This window comes from Leuresthes tenuis, unplaced genomic scaffold, assembly GCF_036924035.1.
Source record: "Leuresthes tenuis unplaced genomic scaffold, fLeuTen1.0.hap1 SCAF_3, whole genome shotgun sequence".
Classification (NCBI taxonomy): Eukaryota; Metazoa; Chordata; class Actinopteri; order Atheriniformes; family Atherinopsidae; genus Leuresthes; species Leuresthes tenuis.
The window spans coordinates 12,450,900-12,470,867 of record NW_027325357.1 but is presented as its reverse complement, the minus strand read 5'-3'; the positions used below and the strand labels follow the sequence as shown (position 1 = coordinate 12,470,867).

Genomic DNA, 19,968 nt, shown 5'->3' with positions numbered 1-19,968 from the left:
AGTTTAATTCAGTTTTAACTGACTGTTCAAATGATTATTAAAGTATAATAATTAAACGTGAAAACCCTTTTCTGATTTATTGTACGGGGAAAAAAACAGATAGTCAAAATTCCGAATTAATTAAATATAAGTTAGCAGTGGCACTATCGGAGTATGCCAAAATTAAAAAGAAGCGTTCCCTTTTGAGAGCAACTCGTGAAGGATTGGTCCTTCTTTCCAATAGTAAAGCTCGATTCTGCCGATGACTTTCAACCAGCCAATGTGATTTGTCCAAAGGCGGACAATGGGCGGGATTAAGCATGGCAGGTTGCACTCCTGAGTATGATTGACGTTGGGTTATCTGTTTTCCGCATATACGGCGCCATGAGTTAGTAGGCCACGTACTACTGATAATTTCATTTGCTTAATCTGAAAGACTGGTTTATCATTCAAAAGAGACATGATGTCAATGCTCATCTCTTGCTTTGAACAAGGAGGTGGGAAGGAAGGAGGGCGGACTGGGTATATTAGTCTTGCCTCCGTGGCCGCTGGCCACTCCCTTGTGGCGGTCGGTGGATCGCTAAACAGTAGGGAGGCGGGAGGAGCCAGCCAGGGTGGAGGACAAGAACCCCCATAACACTCTCACACTGGCTGCAACCGCACTGGGAGTGGAAAATCGCTTGCTTGTGGGAGGGCTTTTATCACTGGGCATTGTGAGGGGGCTGTCAGTGAAGCTGCACATGTGCCCATGTAAACAGATCAGAGGGTGGAGTCCAGGTCTTTGACCAGGTCTGCACCCAAGCAGTTAATGTCTGAAGCCACACACTGACATTTCTTCAGTCTGTCATACACATGGTTATTATTGTTCACAACACCACATCCATAGGGTCTGTTTTCAAGAAACTAACTGCCTTTCAGTAAAACATTCTTGACCTGGCAGCCATAGAAGTATCCCCATAATTATATATTATTAAATCAGTCATTTGCAGTGAGTTGGTATCTAGAATTAGCGTTTAACTGTTATATTCCCAAGTTAATTTTCTATATCTTGTACACTAGTTGTAATGTAATCTATAATGCATCATAACTCCTATGCTTGTCCCAGCTTACCCTGCGCAGTGTAAAAATCCAACCAGCCTATAGCAGAATTCTCCGGCCAATTTTCATATCCATTAAAGTATACATTTGCATAACAACTTTAAACAAAAAAATTACATATTTTTTATATGACATATTTGTACCACTTTCAAAGGTTTGGAAAATCCTCAAATAAGGAATTAACCACTATAGTTACCAACTTTTTATTGTTAACTAATGCTTTATCTGTGTAAGGATTGGCATAGAAGTCATAATCAAACCAGTGGTGAAGACTGAGCTCATGATAAATAGAAATCTAAATTATAAATGTGACAAATTCAGCTTTAGTGTACCTCACAGCATTGATTTTTTAATATGTGAGGAACTCTCAGACTTGAAGAAGGACGAATGAAACACCGATAGGTGATTAATAAAGGATTCCTTCAGTGTAGATCTTATTTTGAAATGTCATTCCAAATTACTAGAAAATGAAAGCTGCAACAAATGATGATGGTTTATCTGAGTAGGCGTAATTGATCAACATTTCTTGCTGAATCCATAACCGAAAATTAGCCTATTTAATCAAGTAAAACATAAATGATGTCAGACTGTTGTTGATAAAGCCTTATAGCACCTTAAGGCTCTTTTATTGACAAGAAAAAAAAATAGAAAAAAAGGTTTTTCTTTCATAACTGAACAACTGCTTGTGGGGAAATATAAATCAGACTTATAATGTCTGTTCGTGCTGAATGAAATGCAGAGGCAATGATAAGTTCAAGGGAGCTGCTTTGCTGTAATTGGGTCATATGTTCCTGTTGCGCACACTACATTATACTTTCACTTGTTTCGTTCAGCCAGCTTTTTCTTCTGACATTTCCAGCAACCTGTTTGAGGGTGAGCTTGTCTCTGCAGGATGTGTCGCAGCTGCGTCCCACGCTGATAACTTTTGTATTTCAGATGATATGCAAAGTCACTTCCTACAGGCGCCTCAACCCGCGGTGATGCACACAATTTCAACCAGCAGTGTTAAACGCTGACGAGTTTCAGCAGAAATCAGTAGAGACCCGTAATCGCGTTCTCCATCGTCGATAAACCCGCAGCACGCTCGCTATAGTTTGGCAGTTCAGTAGAGGCTGCAAATGAAGTTTGTGATACTTCAGTGCTTTAACAGGAAACGAGAGAAAGAGCGCCACAGATGCAGAACTGAGACTTCAATCCAGTCTTAGTATATGGTTGCAACCTGCATATTCGATGAAGGTAAAGCTCCTTTCTGTTTGTCAAGATTTATCGCTATATTGTGTCAAAATTCTGAACATTTTTAAACACATCCACTCCTGCATGATTATTACAGCGGTCCGCAAAAAATCATATTTCATGGGTTAGATCCACAGGAGAGGCTTTCGCTATGGGCTAACAAAAAAAAAACGGAATCATTCATCTGCAGCCATGTAGATAAAGTCGGTTGTTTCTATAATCCTTATCAGTATTAACCATTAGCTATATCTTCAATGTGCATTAACATTGTATTTAACTTGTTTGCGCTGATGGGGCCTCTTTGACACATTGATTAAATGACGCATCGCTGTTTATCCCGTGGAGGCTTTAATTGGAAAGGATTTGGATCGATCAGTCACTGTGTCCGTATATGTCTGCTCTCTATTGCTGTTCAGTATGTCATATCATAATCATTTAATTAAGTGTATGAGTTGTTAAATCCGCTGACTCTGCTGTAGACGTTTATTTCTAGTATAACTTAGATTTTCCTTATCTGTTACAACGTGTCATCATCACTTTTGCTCCCCGCCTAAAAACATTGTGTGGGTATTACTTTTTAATTTACCCTCCCATTAGCTTAATGCAACATACAGAGCCGTATTCATAGTATCCAGTGTGACTAGACTGACTTTTACACATAAAGGACCATCATCCAAAATACAAGTCAATGAAATGTTATTCACAAAATTATAAGACAGAACAATAATTGAAAGACAGTGAGGAATAGTAGTGTAGGCAGCTAATAAAAAAATGTAAAATGCATTTGTCAGAGTTTCACAGTCTCACTATGGTCTACCATTTAAAGATTTTGCCAGCAGATTCAGTTATTACAGTTGATGAGGGCACTTCCTGCGCATGGATTTTGGTGATAATCTTTAATGTTAAAGGATACTAGCAGAAAAACTCAAAATAAAAAAAAGCCAGTATAAAATATGTCATCAGTCTCAAACTTAAGGAAAACCTGAAGCTACATTACATGTCTGTCCTTGTGTCTCAGTAGCTTCAAACACACCATGCTTCCTGGCTAACAGTAAACTGAGGCAATGGAAAGCTCATCCTCCACAGTGAGGCGGCGAGCCTGGATCAACAGCAGTCGACAGTGGCCCACTGTGGAAGAGCCTGATGGGCTGCTGTGTGACCTCCCCTCTGCCTCTATAGCAGACGATGATGTCTTCTCTGATGGTGAGAGCAAACTCAGGGTTTTCTGAGGACTCCTACCACACATCTGCTTGAAGACACCCACGATTAGTTTGTATATCTTTTTGTGTCAGTTTGTGCTCTGTTTCCTTTCATTGAAATGTCTAACTCAAAGCAAAAAGCACTATCCAAGTACTTGATCGTAATCACAGTTTTCTTAAAAAAACACGATTCTTTAATGAGGATTGCTCGTGTGTTATTTCCACAGGATGCTTTACAGGAAAGATTGAGAACTGGCTCCTTGGTTGTGGGTGAGTCACCTTGTTTTTGTTGTAAGATAACATTTTCTGAGCCCTGACTGTAACAGGTGCTGAAGGACAAGGTGTAATTCACTGGAAACTAGATAACAAACAGCAAACAGAGAGTGGAAACTCTGAAGTCAGCTGTTACAGGAAGACAGTTCTACAAGGTAGCCACAGTGCTGTTCTACACCATAATAGTCTTAGATGATGCATACTTATATTTCCATTGAGGAAAAAAGATTTCAGTCTGTAAAACCACAAACTGAACACACTGATCTGACCTTTTGTTGAAAAGTTGGCAGTTTGTCCTCAGGTGATCTGTCTTATTATCATTATTTATGAGCTAAAAATGTCAGGATATAGATGCAAGCCCTTGAGAAAAAAAGGCAGATTGAGCCCTTTCATGTTTCTAAAATTTGATTGTGGTTTAAAGCAAAACAGTAGGAAATACCAGATCCTTCTTTTCTGTTATGAAACAACTGGAGGAAGAAGGAACTATTAGTTTTTTTTTCTTGTGTCAGTCACTGACAAGGAAGCTGCAATTGAGGTTCTACATACTGTATATCCACACCGAAATGTCCTGTAATACTCAGGTAGAGTAGGTACAGCAAAAGGAGTAGCTGGTGGTTATTCACAGAACTCAAATTGAAAAGGACCTCATGGGTTTAGAGAAGTTGAAATGAATGGCAACATTTCTGCAGGAGGAAGTTGACAAACTTTAACTGCTTGTTAAAAGCTGATTACAAGGCCTAACAAGCTTGTACTGTAACTAGCCTGCTATCATTAGCCAAACTAAACCAGTCATGCAAACACAGTCACATATTCGATAGAATCATGCAAATGACACAGACTGTATTAATGTGTTAAAACTTGAGATATGTTTTACAGGTCAGATCCCAGCTCGAAGAACAGTGGCCAGCTCAGTTTTGGTGAGTATGAACTGACACGAACATTGTCACAAATGACGCTGGTTACTATGATACCGTTGATAAGGTAAATGAAAATCAAGTCTGTATAGTTTAATGTTGCACTTTTCATGTGTTGAAGGTCTAAAGGTTCTGTACTTACACTACATTGTCAAAGCCTTGAAAATGCTGCTTAAAATGCATTATTTTCAATTTGCTTTGCAATTATCCAGAGTAAGTGACTTCAAAAGACTGAGGACTGTCTCCTGTAAAGTATAGAATGTATAATTGGAAGGTGAATTACATTTACTGGTACTAACGTTCAGATTTTTTAACCTGCAGATATTTTTATTCAACTTATTTCTCAAACCTCTAACAATATATTGTATCCAAAGCTAATAACTCCTAGAGAAAAAAAGCACACTGATTCTTTTAGAGTTACGGTGGAGCATAAATGAATGCAAATACTCAAAGGAAAAGTGGAAGTATTCATTTGTACTAAAGAAGTATATTGAAGTGTACCTCATTTATATTTAACACTAAAAATGTACGTGTTATTATTCACACAAATAAATGCATTTAAATCACAGATTATATGTTTCTTTAGAGTCTGTGCTGCAAGCTAACAACTTTGCCGATGACCTGAGTCTTGGAGCTGATGGTGAGCTCACAAACACTGCATACACAGTTCATGCATACACACACACACTCACACACACACACACACACACACATGCTCTCAAGCAGCATAAAGTTTCCATCACTTCAAAGGAAATTACATTGACATACATGTTTTGTATAACCACAACTTGTCTAACACTTATCCAAAGCATGATTTAGACGTTAAATAACTTTATATGTAATCTTCACCTTTATGTCCTCATGACATGAATAATACACACACACACATAAACACCCATTCTAAAGTAACATCTGTTACTGTTATGTTTTCAGAGTACTTGTTATTTAAAAATGGAGGCTCAAACATGAACAGAGATAACAGCCTGGATAGCATTTTGGTAGCATTTTGATACAATGCATAGGAGTAATAACTAATAACATTGTATTGAATCAGGAAAAAGGAATTTGGTGTTTATTTAGCTTCATGGATGAGCTAAAGGCTGAAAGCAGTATTGCAAAATAAGGAAGGTTAAGCTAGAGGGGAAGTTTTGTGATATGAAAATATCTGTAACATTAGAACCTCTATCCCCTTATCTTTCATAAGCATGGCACGTGAATGAAACCTAATGTGACTGCCTGGTTCTAGTGTTTCAGCTCCTGTGAACATGATAGCTCAAAATGACCAAGGCAACAAACTGATTTCATGCATAAAGACACATACTATATGTAGATTTGCAAATAAATGTAAATACATCTATTTAATTATGAAACTTATTTTTTTGTTGTTCCAGCTTCTGTTTTAAACAGTGAAGAAATTATACCTGAAGCTGGGTGAGTAGCAACCGTAATGAGCTGTTATCACAGTAACAATGAAACAACATACAACATGAAACAAGAGAATGTTTTACTCTAAAACTAGTAAACATTCACTTCGATTACATATGAAGGCATGGTCACTGTGCTGATATTCACCTTTTACAGGTTTACCTCCATTTCCTGCTGACCCCACAACAACATCATTCATTCAAATGAAAGATTTCTTACATTTTGCTTTGTTACCACCCAGAGAAATGTGAATTAGTACTCCAGTTAAAAGTACATGCCCATTGCTGGTTCTGTTGAAATGATGAGTTGCAGATTAGATAATGCTCTTTTCCTGTTTAATAATTCTAAAGAAGACCTTTTGTGCACAAGACACATGACCTTCTGAATTTACTAAATAAGTCTTACGAATCTTAAACAAAATGTCTGTTCTTCTTTTTCCTCCTCTGCACTGACAACAAAGCCTGGCACGGCATCCTTCCGTCAAAACACAGCGCAGCAGACTCACCAGCAGGTCGGTTGTCAACCCCCTCCTTTACTCAAATTATTTCCATTGGCATTGTTCCACTGAGATACATTTTTTTTAGTATAAATTTGCTTTTGATGATGTAAACCGAAATCAGAGAGAGGCATTTGTTCCTCAACTAATTTGAAGGTTATAGGCATCACAGCTTTTTTTCACGTGTCCTGTGTGTAGTACCCCTCGTCAGGGACTATGTCTGCCATCACTGAACTTGGGCCACAGCATGGCCTCCAGCTGCCTCTCCTCCTCCACCTGGAAAACTGTGTCAAGGTGAGGCTTCAATTTTTAAAAAAGACTTATAATTCTAAAGATATGAAAAGTAGTGTTAGTGTAGTGACTATTTGTCTCTGAATGGGCTATTTGATAAGTTGAAATCCTCTTTTAGTGTGCCAGAGGTCCTGGAGCTGTATTCAGAGAATGCAGAGGATACCCTGTATGAGCTTGGTTTTGGCTGCGAAGAGCCACAGGTCACAGTGCGCATCCCTCCTCGCTTCTTCACCTTTCCTTCTCAGGCTCAGGGCATCAACTTCCGTCTCTTCCTGGATTCACAGATACGACGGATACGAGAGGAAGACCCCAGCCTCTCTCTTGCCAGTAATACTAATGAGTTATTACATTTCAAGTATAAGTGCTGAATCAACTTTTTTACTTCAGTAAAAGGAAAAAGAGCAGGCTCTGTAAATGTACTTTAATTGTAAGTTTAATTAAAAGCAAAAAGCAAAACAACAAACAACAATTCCTGATCCTCACATCTCACCACACAGCTCAAATAAGGCCATGGATGAGCAACATCTCACTGCATTGAATCTGCTCCATCTGCTGTGTTTTCTGGCTAACTTTAATCCATGTGAATAGTTATTGGCTCTACTTGTCACACATATCACATTTATGTCTCCCTCCTCTGTGTTGAGATATGTATCATCATTACCACCTGTTACTTCTGTGTAGTGTCAGTGAACACACAAGGAGATTGTCATGTCAACTCATCTATATTAGTTAAAATTGATCTTGATGTTGGAAAGGTACACAGTGAAAAAAAAAGAAATTATAATAATTGATCATTTCCTTCTAATATGTTTAAACCAAGGGTGCATTCTTAGATAGCCATTCAATTTAGGGACAATACATTTTAATATACAACAATTAAAAACAAAACAATGAATCATTAGTCCAGTTTTTAACATTTGTTAATGTAGGCCAGCTAAAAGCTGTTTAAGTGGCTCGCAGACTCACTCAGAACAACAACTGTGATCAAGCAAAGGTGCAGACCCACTCTTACTTTTACCCCGACACTGATACTAAGAAGTCACATGTTGACCATACACCCCTAATTAAAACTTAAGTAAGAAAGAAATATGAAATACTGATGTTTGTGTTAAACAAAATTAATTCTCAAATAAAGTACCTGAAAATTCCTTTTAATCACAATAACAAATATTTGTACTTCATTATATCCAACCTCTGGTCAAGAGAGTTTCTTTATAATATTGCTTGATGTGTGATATTTGAAATAATTCTATTTTTTTTTTCTTTTCACAGGTCGATTCAGACAAGTTCAAGTGCTCACAGCTATGGCCAATGCTTTCTATTCCCTCTACTCCCACGTGTCGCGCACTCCTTTGCAGAAACTGGCCACGCCGGAGTTTAACTTTTCTTCTCCATTGGAGAAGATCGAACGGTTCAGGACCGGCCTTCGCAGTGAGCCGCGCTCTCCAGTGGAGAGACTGAAAGACACTGTCAACAAGATGTGTCTCTACACTGGCTCTCCCCGCGGGTCAGACTCCACCTCTCCGCAGCCCTCACCCAGGAAAAGATCTAGTCTTCCTGAAGTTGTGGATATTGTCCTGAAAGTCAAAACTGGACCTGCCAAAAAGCTGGATTTGGGGGAACATAAAAGGAGTAATTCAGATGTGGATGTTAGGCTGATCACAGGTGGACAAAAGGAGCAAGCACAGCAGACTGTGGAGAATGAAGACATTCATCAGAATGGAAATGAAATCTATCATAAAGAGCTGCAGGACAAAAAACAAACAGATACTGCTGAGATTGGGGAGACCTGTGTCAGAGAAACAAATCTTGATGGCATGAGTAACAGTATAAGAACATCTCTGGCGTCATCATTATCAGGAGATACTGTGATAGAAATAGAACATCTGCCCTCATGTCAGCTGGAGCCAGGCTCATATGCGACTCAAAGTGACACAAAGACAACAGAGCTGAATCCTGTTGCCATAGTTACCCATGATCTAATCTGCCCGCAGATAGTCGAGAGTGTACACCAGGCACCTTTCTTCTGTCAAAACACACACAGCACAAACAGTTCATTTAATATCTCCTCTCTGACAGAAAGCATAGACAAATCTTGCGTTGCATCACACAAACAGTGTACAAAAATCCTAATCTATGAAACTAAAGAGGACTCGCACACGGATGACGTTGCCTCTTCTGGAGATGCTGTTGAAATTCAGAACAGCAGTTATCCTCATTACTGCATCACTGTGACCGGCTTGGAAGGGGAAGATGTGTCTTTGTCTTCAGCAGATTCCAGTCATGTTTCACCTGTCTCATTGATGCATGCGTGTGAAGAGTCATTTAAAAAGGGGGAGAGACAGTACCTGAATCCAATGACACATCCTGGCCTGGGCCACATCCCCAGTAACCGGCAACAGGTTAACTCGTTTGAGCTGGAGGAGGTAAAGTGTTTCACAGCAACGCTTCACATTTAGAATATGTATGAAATCTAAGCCTGAATTATGTTGAAGGGTTCATAACAGCACTCACAATGTGATGATAAAAAGAAAAAGAAAAGTTGCAAAGTATCACCGAACAGCTTTTGGTGTGTGGCTTCATTGTAGCACTCACATGATGGTTAGGTTGATTTTGGTGGAACAAAGATCATTCTTAAATTTCATGGATGAATCAACGGGACAAATTGATAGCTATCCATCAATATGGGCTAAAGTACATAGTAATCATAACAGAAAAGACAAGAAAAGGCCAATTCTGTAAATGGGTTAAAACTCTGATGAAACTGAAAAACAAAACAGTCAAATTTAAATATCAAATATGCTCCTTTCACAGCTGATATCTGGTTTTGGCTACTGACTCATCAAACATGGCTCTCTGGTGTGATCAGATGTGTAAAAAAAGATGTGGTCAAAAGTAACGGTTGTGTGTCCTACTGTTCCAGCAACAGTCAGCACAGTTGCTTTGTCATATTTTGCTTTAACACTGTTTCTTAATACTGTTCTTAGTTATGAGCTAAAACGTTTTGAAAGTTAAACATTTTACTGTCATAGAGATTTTGATTGGTCATTGTCACACAGTTAGACAATATGGTGGCACAACATTCAGCAAAATACAACCCAAAAGGGTATGAGGACTCAAACTAACAAAATTGTGAACAATAAGAGTGGAAGTGAGTTGAAAGTGGAGCGATGAGAATGAATGCAAATTGAAAAACAGAGTGATGAATTATCATGTTATTTGAATAATTTAAAGCTGATTTATATTTGAAATGATAATAATGTGCCTTGGAAATGTTGATGTGTCATGTGTGTCACTCCAGGCTTTGTCATAATGAGTTCGTTGTAAAACAAAGAAAACTAAGCCTGAAAGCATTATTTCTCATTATTTCTCACATCCATCTTCATCACCTCTATTTTTAACAGCTCATAGAAAACAGAATTAAAAACACAAAACAGAAAACACTTCACTTGCAAGGACCGTGCCATAAATATGTGAATTTATTGGTTTAATCAAGAGTATTGGCTAGAGTGAATGGTGCAGCAGATGGGCTTGAAGTTTTGAACTTGGGCTTAGAGGGTTCTGTGTTAGGAGATGAATGACCTGAGCCAACTTGGATGATGAAAGATGTGATGGATTAGGGATGAGATGTTGGGGAGGATGGATGAGAGAGAGGGAACAAGACAAACAGTGCTGAGAGGGTGAACAAGAGGGCTTGCAAGGTGATTAGAGAAGTGTTTGAGGCATGGCCTGGCACTCCAACTTTATGGAAAATAAGGGACAGCATTTCATGGTTATCTGTTCTGTTATCTGTGTGTAATGGAATGTGAAACTTTGTTTTCTGTTATGTAGTTCAGAATTTGGCTTTGTGTTTTCTGACATGCCATTGTGTTTTGCACTGGAGGACCATTGTACTGACGTGCTTGCAAAACCATATATGTAAATACATTAGGGGCAGGAAAATGAAACGCTTACTGAAGCTCTGTCTCTGTAAATAGGTTTGTTTGGAGCTCCATGATGGGCCACAGAGCATCTGTCACATTATGTATAAGTGGACAATGTGATCTTGATGATGAAATAATGTGTTGTTCAGCTCCAGTGGTTTACAATTCCTCATGATATTGTCTCTTTGGTGGAGGAGCGTTAAACCAGACATACCGTATGTAAAATAAACTTCATACCTTCTGTGTCCACAGGTGCATAGTGCAGGAGAGGAAGATTTTGGACATTCAGAAGCTACAGCCAGCTCACCACTGTCCAAAAGACATCAAAACAGAGGTAAAGAATGTCAATATTCTATTTGTGCAACTGTGTGTTTTTCATGATCGCGTTTCACAGAAACATGACTTAGTGTTAGGCTCAAGGGCAGTGTGTGGGGTCATCAAACTGCTCACTTAATTAGCAACAACCATAGTTAAAACCATTGTAAATGTGTGAAGAGAAGGGTGTAAGCAGCTAACACCAGCCACTCATGCATTAACTGGAAATACACAATGTTTCTTGTCATACTTCCTTTTTCGTGCTATACAAAGTGATACTTCACTTTGGGCTCACTGTAGAATTTGTATTCAGACAAACTGATGTAAAAACAGATGTAAATGTGAGCTCCAGAGAGGAGCTTTCTGACAGGCACATGCATATACAGGTCGCTGTGCAGGTGTATTCATTCCTGCGCTGATTCAGGTCAGACTGCAGCTGGATTTGGTCTGTAGTTTGCAGCACATGTAGCACAACTGACTGCATTTGTGTGTTTCTATAGGTGAAGTGGTTCGGGGTGACAGCATGCAGTCCGACAGCAGCGGCTACGCAGACGAAGAAGTCAGCCCCTCAGCAGACAGACACAGTAGATTATGGAAAAGCAATGAGACCAGTGTGTACAGCAATACCTGAGAACGTTTTTACCATTTATACATTTAATGGTTTGGACAGTGGATCCAAGCTTGGACTTGGATAAAATATCTTCTGATGTGAAGTTTTCAGAGGACACAATCTGAAGATTTTCAACTTCGGGAGAAAGTGCTTGTACTAATCGTAGAATATTGTGGATGAGTAAACATTTTGATGCAACACAGTGTGGGCTATATCTTAAGAGGATACCACTTTAATAAAGTGAAGCACAACAGTAATACTTGCAAAAATGTTTTATTGAAAACAGCAACAATTTCCCATGGAGCTAATATTTAATTTACATCTCTTTTTGCCCAACATTTTCATCTGTCAGTACAATGTGACCTCTCAAATTCACATTAATAATGTCAGCACCCAAAGTTAAATAAAAAACTAACACTTAACATCCTTGCCTCAGTAATCTGAGAAAAAAAACAAACTGTTCTTCTTTTTCTTGGAACAAGATTGTCACATCCCGCAGAAGTGTGATGTAAAGAAATGTGTTATGTAAATGTAAAGAAAAGTGCAGAAAGATATTTCCTTACTGTAAGCGGTCCGGACTTTATTTCCAGTACTTAATGCGGTTGGGTGTAAGTTTTCTTTTAAATCAACCGACATGGAACTACAGTCATGTTACAGTCAAGTTAGTAGTAGTAAAACCCTACATCGAGTCACACCAGGTAGGCAGAATAGAATCTGGAAAATCAGAAGTTGGTCAGTTTGAAATATTCATCATCATATTGACATTAAGAATAATCTGGAAAAGGCGGGTCTGTGTTGGGCATTGCACACAAAAAGAATTACTGAGGTAATAATAATTCAACTCCACATGTGAACATGTGATAGCCTTATTTGTCTGTTGTATGACATGGAAGCTAAAAGAAAGATTTTAGTATGTTTAATGATTTTAGCAATACAAAGTTTCCTCATAAGATGCACTGTACCTTTCCCTGTCTCAGCTCAGTCTTAATTGTGTCTTTGTTCAAACAGAAATAGATAGTTAATAAACAGTACCCTAATGCAAATAGCGCACTCTAATACAAAGAAGTAGAGACGACTGCACAACTGTAATGACTGTGAAACCTGACAAAGACAATTCAATTTCCAAAAATATACAACTAATTTGACTTTATAATCTCAAAGACAACATGGCTAAACAGTAAGAACACCACAGTGACAAACAGTTTGAGTGTCTACAGTTCAAATTAATTACCACGTTGCATTTGTAAAGACTCATGCAAATGTTAAATCGTTTTGAAATAATTTATTTATTTAGCAGTCTCTCGCCACAAAAGGAATGCAGGAGTTTCTTTTACATCAATTCCATTGATTTTAAAAAACACCAATAAACGGTGAATCCAATACCCAATTATCTACAACCATCCCCTCTGAGCTTTACAGTTTTTTGCTGCAACAGAATGTGTTTTGTTGTCGTTTGAGACATAAGATTCTCTGAAAAAGCACCGTGCATAATTTCAAATACATACCTTTTAAACCTTACAATTAAGAAAATACCATGGAGGATGTGGATAATAATTGTAAAAATTGTTTTTTTTTTTTTTTTAAAAAGCACTCTAAAACAATTTGTGACAAATTCATGAGTTCATAGGCAACTAAATCTTCACTGGCACCTATCAGACATCAGAAGGAGTAAAAAAAAGAACTGGTGTTAACTTCAGTGCAGATAAAGTGTCTATTTTCCATTCTGAGGTAATTCACGTTTGTTTGATTCATCACGAAACGCCTCCGTTGTCCAAAGAGGTAACATATGATGGCAATGTGTTGTTGGGAGCTGGGAGTCTGTGAGGAGGAAATCAACAAGGCTCATCATTTCCCTCCTGCCATGATTTTGAGGTACTGCAGTGCATTGTGAGCTGCGTTGGCTCGAGCAGCGTCCACGTTTGGAGCAAAGCCGTGGCACACAGTGATTGGCTGTGTGGACAGTTCTACCAGACACTGACACAGGCCGCTGAGACTGCGCTCTTCTGGAACAAGACAGAACGAGATTAGTCTAAAGTACATGTTTTTAATGCTGAGATTCTTCTGTCAGATTTTTAGCAGAAAATAAATATTTCCAACATCCTCACTGCTTTGGATAAAGGAGTAGGAGTCTCAAACATCAGTGGGTATGCACAGACATATTCCTACTTAGACCAGATTGATATTTTACCGGCGTTTGCAAATCTTAGTCGACTTGATGACATGTATGCTTCTTAATTGCTTGTACTTCCTATATGAGGTTTTGCAGCATTTAGCAATACATATCATGCCCTCGGTATCCATTCAGAACAGAATTAGAAGAAGATGATTAACGTTTTTGGTTGAGGGACAAAGCCGGGTCACGTCCCGTGTTGTGTTCAAAACGTTCAAAAAAGATGAATGACAGCACATATTTTGCAAATAAACACAGATAAAGAAAACAAGTTAAACAATGCTAAGAAAAAAATTATAAAAAACTACGAATGTTTTTGTCCGTGTCTTACTGGTGGAGATTGGGGAGGCAGCAATAATCAGAGGTCCGATGACAGTCCAGCTCTTGTGTAAACCAAATGTTACAGCTGCGAGACACCTCCACTCACTTAGGAGCTTCCAACGCTCACTTTTACATGCTAACAACTCGTATCTAGAACTTCTTGCAAACAGACAAGATATGAATGTCTCTTTATATCTGTCAGTATCACCCGTCAGTCTGGCAGGACTGTGGTGATCTGCAGAAGTGAAAGTGAGCAACAGATTGTGAGCTCACCTAGATCCAGGTAACTGACGTCAAAGCGTTGCTCCAGGGACAGGTCACTCAGCAAAGAGCAGAAGTTGGAGTCAGAGGGCATACCAAGAGGGTGGCTGCGAAGCTGGAGGATCTTCTCTCCAGCTGAATTACGCAGAGAGTCCCATGTGCAGCTAAAGCCTTTACTTTTGCCCGACTCTGCTCTGTTTCCCAAGTGCTGTGGGTATGGGGGCGGGTTGAGGGTACAGCAGTTAACAGACATCATTTTCTAAATACGGGTAGCAAAATTAATGAGGTATAAATGTGTGAACAGGGTATAATCTACATTGCTAAAATAATATTCAAGAGAGAATCAACTTGAGCAAAAAAAGAAAAAATTTAAAAAACTTGATTTTGTATGAAAATGTTGTTTCGACCTGTAACTTCATATGAGAAGTTGTGCATTGTTTCCTTTAACGATGCTTCATAATTTCCAAAGACCCTCATTAACAGTGGTGACTTGTATTTGGCTCTCACCACGTTAAACGTATCATCTTCCGTGTCAGCGTCATTGCTGCTCCTCAGGTCTACTGGCACATCATGGATACGCGACAGCATCTTAGCAGCTGCATTTCTCTTGGCTAACTTCTTAGATGTACCGCTTCCTGAAGAGAAACGGGAGATTACTGATCAACTCACAGACTGTCATTCAGTAAGACATAAAATCCTAAAGAACATATCGGATTTCATATCTGCTCCAATCTAACTGGTGTAATTTTATCAGAGTAGAGTTAAAATCAAACACATGTGACTTAATTCAGTTTTAATGAGTCGTTTTCCATTAATATTATTTCATCAGCAGCACAGTTACTTTAATTGCTCATCAGTGATGGTCTTGTCTGTGGAATCCATGAGGACAGGGTGTATATGACATGTTACATATAATGTATGACTTTGGCATAATGCAAAGTACCAATTTCTACAAATCTCTCGACTCTGCAGGTCATAGTGAACTCTTTGCGATGTGCTGGACCAGACTCTTGGGTGACCGTGTACTCCGGCAAACGCCATCCTTTCTGCACCACCAATTCCTGACAGAGAAATCAGCAAGAGAAAAAAAAAGGAAGAAGAAAGTGTACAAAACTGTAAACTATGCAAAAATTGTAATGATTTGAGCATGTACTAATAGACAGCCAAACAATAATGATACATTAACCCGAGCAAAATTAGTTTATTTACCTGAAGAGCCCCTACAGGGTTACATTCAGACTGTTGAGAACTGCTAGAGGTCTTCATGTCTGACGGGGAGCTACACAGAAGATGAGATAAAAGACACCGTTTCGAAATACTGAAACCACACAAACCTCTCTCTGGCAAGCGCTCAGTGTCGAAACATCCTGCGTATCAGTTAGTCATTAGATGTGTAGTGCATAGTTAAACATTGCTAGATCAACATTGTTTTTTTTTCTTAAAAAAAACTTAAAAGAAAGTATGACACTGACCAGTCTCCATCAGTTGACACGTCAACCCCAATAAATCCGTCCACTCCAACAGCGACTCCAACTGGACCTCCAAGGCTTCCTTTGAGCATCTTCAGAGCAGCCTCAGCTGCTTTGTGCTTGGCTGCCTTCTTGCTGGGCCCTTGGCCGGTGCAGCTGATCTCTCCGACGGACACGCGGAATGTGAAGTTGGGCTGGTGGGCCTGTCCCTCGGCCTTCAGCAGGTCATACACTGGGGTTTTACCTATCCGCGTTCCATACTCCTGCAGCAGACTGATGGGCGTCTTTCCGGGATTCACAGCCAGCATTTGCTCAATACTACATGAAGGAAAAAGCCCTGCATGAGACGAGCTAAACTGGCTGTTTCAGCTACCATTGGGAGAGAGGTCGGGGGTCAAACCTGAACGGGCTGCCAGTTCACCACAGAACCCCACAGAGAGAAACGAGACAAACAAGCATGCACACTCACACTCACGCCTAGGGTCAGTTTAGAATCATCAGTTAACCTAACATGCATGTTTCTGGATGGTGGGAGTTAGCCAATCTCATTCCAAAACAATTTACACAGATCTAAAAATGCAGGATTACATGGTGGCCAAGTCTTTGCATTCAGATTTACATGCAAGCACATCAAATCATTATAGAAAATGGTTCAATGTATAAAGTCATCACCGTAAAGAACTCATAAATGAACCTAACATCAACTACAGAAAGCGTTTTATTGAAGAAACCAGTGTTTATGCTGATTCCTGGATTATGGCAGCTGAATGATTTTAATGATCTTGATCTGATCTGGTATTGCAGTTATTTTTTGGTTTTCAGCTTCTTTCAATCTGACAGTTAACTACTGAACTTTAGAATTGTAGAGTCCTTCCCATTGAGCGCCATTATAAAAACTGAATTTGACTGAATCAATGATCAAACATGCAGTGTGGCTTGTCTGAACGATGGAGAACCCAATGTTTTGTGAACATTTCAAACATATTTACAAGTTTGAATAGTGTCTCTAACTCGAAGTATGTGGAGGGAGATACATTTTGTAGTTAATGTCATTAACTATAATGTCAGTAATTTAAATGACCAAATTGTTAAAAATGATACTAGATATAAGAAAGTTGAACGTAAGTACTTTTCTCCTAAATAGGCTGAATGTTTTGGCGTTTGAATGTTTTCATCTCAATAGTGTGAATCAGAATTCACTGTATTAAGTTCATCCTTGGTGTTGTGATTTGACCACCTGCAGCTCTTCGGATCACAACACACTTATTACCAAGGATATAATAATTAAAGAATGAACAATCATTTACAAGGCATATCATAAGTCAATTTGTGATTAAAAGCAGACAGTGTCGTTGTTAAGATGGAGGTTATAGAAGGCAGGGCTACTGTATGTGAAATTTTACCATATGGTTTAGAACTATGGTAACCAGAATTAACATCAGAAGCCTCGAAAGGGCAGAAAACCTCCAAGTAACGGGACCCATCTAATTCCGGAGGCTTCCTTGGGAATGTGCTACGCTATCTTAGCCTCTGAGCAGCCTCACCTGGAGCACCCGGAGTTTCTCTTCCAGCTGTCCGATGCTGTCTCGTCGTTCATTACCTATTTCACGCAGACAGAGCCGGTTGGTTTCGGATGGCGAATCCCCACACCAAAATTAACACTTGTTTTCATTAGACAGCATTCATTATTGTCCCAAACAGATGACGAGGCTACAGCATACGAATGCAGAAGAAGAAAGTCTCCTCCGCTCCGACAAACTTCGGCCCACAAATATGACGCAATGGCTTCCTCGACTCCTGAGTGGCTAAAGGCGCACCATGTAGAAGCGGTAACACCAAATCACACGGAACAATGAGCATGGAAAAGACTTGTGTTAAAACATAACAAATAAGTATATCTAGTATCCAGTTATACATTTCATACATTATTCAAAAGTCCTTCTTCCATCTTCATCTTCTTTGAGATATCTCATCCCATCAGCTATAGGAGGACACACAATAACACAGGGTCAATAGAACAATAAGGAAAAGGTTATTATGTAACAGCAACTTCTGACTATATCTAAGAAAATATTTATTATCAATATATGTATAGTTCTAGATAGATATGTGTATGTATATATGTATGTATTTAAAAAAGGAATATATAGATATGCTGATGATAGAACAATCAAGAAAAGAATACTGGAATGTTCTCTCTGTCAGACGTTTTTTATAGTGATTAATTAGTTGTCTAAATATATAAAAGAACTGCAAATTTAATTAAGCTAAATCGCAACTGCTTTATATTTTGTGTAATGACATTTTACTCTCACTGGGTACTGTGTACATGTGGTTTCAACGCTGACATTTAATTACCTACTAAAACTATCTCTTTATTACATGCATATTCTCAGTCCAGGTATATATGTACAGAAACATTACAGACAATTATCGCAACACAACAGCAATAATCAATACGTACATGAAACATGATTATTTTACAATAATGTAAATTTGTGTCACAGTCAAATGTTATCAAAATGTTATATGTACCTAATTAAAATGCAACAAAATGAATAAGCCATCCTTTTCACAGCTACGTAGACAGCTAAAGCATAGAAATTATAGCTGGCAGACAACTGCAGTACATCAAAAAGTAACACACACTCTGAGTTTGGTGTATAATGAAAGCAATTGTCCCACAGTTTATATTTTTTTCTGCTGCAGTTTCCTAAATGCAAATGTTTTTGTTGTTTCGCTTGATAACTTTTATTCCTATCAGACTCGTGTGCAAAAGTTGATATGCCTGAAGTGAACCAGAGGAGGGCGGCATTCAGTCACTGATCTTCCCAGCTGCTGTCAAGACTGTGTTAGGGCCATGTGACTGAGAAGGTCCTTGAGTTGTTACGCACCTGTCTTCTCCACTGAAGACAAGTGTTGAAACAGGGAATTGTCAGTGATTTAGTGGACCGACAAAGCTAACGCTGCAGGACATCTGTTCAAAAAGCTAATAGAGTTACAGCTCTCTGTAGTACATACTACAATAACAAGAGTAACTCTTTTCTTATAAAGCCACTTTTCAAGCAAAGTTCAAAGGTGCATAAAATACAAAAACTTATCATTACTGCGATTCCCATCAACATGAATTTAATTACCACAAATATGAGTTGAATATCATCATCTTTAAATAACAAGCCAGAGAAGTGCAGAGTAGTCTTTGATAAAACACAAGACAATATATATCTCATTAGCAGATGTTTTTAAAAAGGCAACAGTCCTTGGATGTCTGACCAATCTTAACTTAAGTTATGTGGGCTGGAAGGGGAGATTCCTTCAATTTATTATTAAAGCCAGCTAAATTTGATTGTGAGGAAATCATATTTTATATTTCATTCATGATTTAATACTATTACAGCCTGACAGCACCATTAAGTCCAGTTTCTCTGTTTAGTTTGGATCTGTTTGCCTCTGTGAAAGGAACCATGCAGACCCGCTAAATCCTTTGGACCCACAACGTTTCCAATGAATGCAACAGCACTTCCATAAAATTTTTCAGTACATTTTCCACCTTTCCCTGATTTTCCTTTTATATCTGTGGCTTGACAATTAATCCCATGATGCTTTGCTCATAAATCCCTACTGGCCACCATTGAAATAGAGCTGGGATTTTGATGGCTTCATCTGCTGGCATCAATGTGTCAGTGTGGATAAGCACATTTTGCCAAATGCAACACTGGGTGAACTGGCCATGACAGTGAGTAAAGTTGTCTCCTATTTGAACTCACAAACCTCCAATCAAAGCAGCATGATTGATATGTGACCAGAGTGTACCCCTCCTACTCATTACATATAGTTTCAGCCTTGATGCGCCTTCATTTGTCGTCTGAAGGCCCTAATTTATTGGCCTATAACATGATAATGTAAGTGTTTTTTATTGAGCTGGTGGTTAAATCATTGACTGAATGAGATCAGACATGAATGCCGTCTTAGCAGCCATGCACACATGGAC

General features: G+C 38.8%; 2 protein-coding genes across 4 annotated transcripts; one reads left to right on the top strand and one right to left on the bottom strand.

The window, feature by feature from the left end:
• Positions 1-1,945: 1,945 nt before the first annotated feature.
• tespa1 (thymocyte expressed, positive selection associated 1) lies at positions 1,946-12,013 on the top strand. Of its 2 annotated transcripts, none has more exons than XM_072381845.1 (12): positions 1,946-2,313; positions 3,363-3,513; positions 3,737-3,779; positions 4,659-4,699; positions 5,283-5,336; positions 6,088-6,127; positions 6,582-6,632; positions 6,816-6,911; positions 7,027-7,235; positions 8,181-9,334; positions 11,084-11,165; positions 11,647-12,013. In XM_072381845.1, the coding sequence occupies exons 2-12, from the start codon at positions 3,375-3,377 to the stop codon at positions 11,775-11,777; spliced, it is 2,040 nt and encodes a 679-aa protein (XP_072237946.1). In that variant the 5' UTR covers positions 1,946-2,313; positions 3,363-3,374; the 3' UTR covers positions 11,778-12,013. The 2 variants fall into 2 exon arrangements, with proteins under 2 accessions (XP_072237946.1, XP_072237947.1); XM_072381846.1 differs by having other exon boundaries at positions 3,332-3,513.
• Positions 12,014-17,734, bottom strand: tarbp2 (TAR (HIV) RNA binding protein 2). Of its 2 annotated transcripts, none has more exons than XM_072381849.1 (7): positions 17,522-17,734; positions 15,981-16,295; positions 15,718-15,787; positions 15,452-15,569; positions 15,016-15,143; positions 14,521-14,716; positions 12,014-13,759 (listed from the first exon to the last, which is right to left on the bottom strand). In XM_072381849.1, exons 1-7 carry the CDS (start codon positions 17,572-17,574, stop codon positions 13,602-13,604), a joined length of 1,038 nt encoding a protein of 345 aa, XP_072237950.1. In that variant the 5' UTR covers positions 17,575-17,734; the 3' UTR covers positions 12,014-13,601. The 2 variants fall into 2 exon arrangements, with proteins under 2 accessions (XP_072237950.1, XP_072237951.1); XM_072381850.1 differs by having other exon boundaries at positions 12,014-13,756.
• Between the last annotated feature and the right edge of the window lie 2,234 nt (positions 17,735-19,968).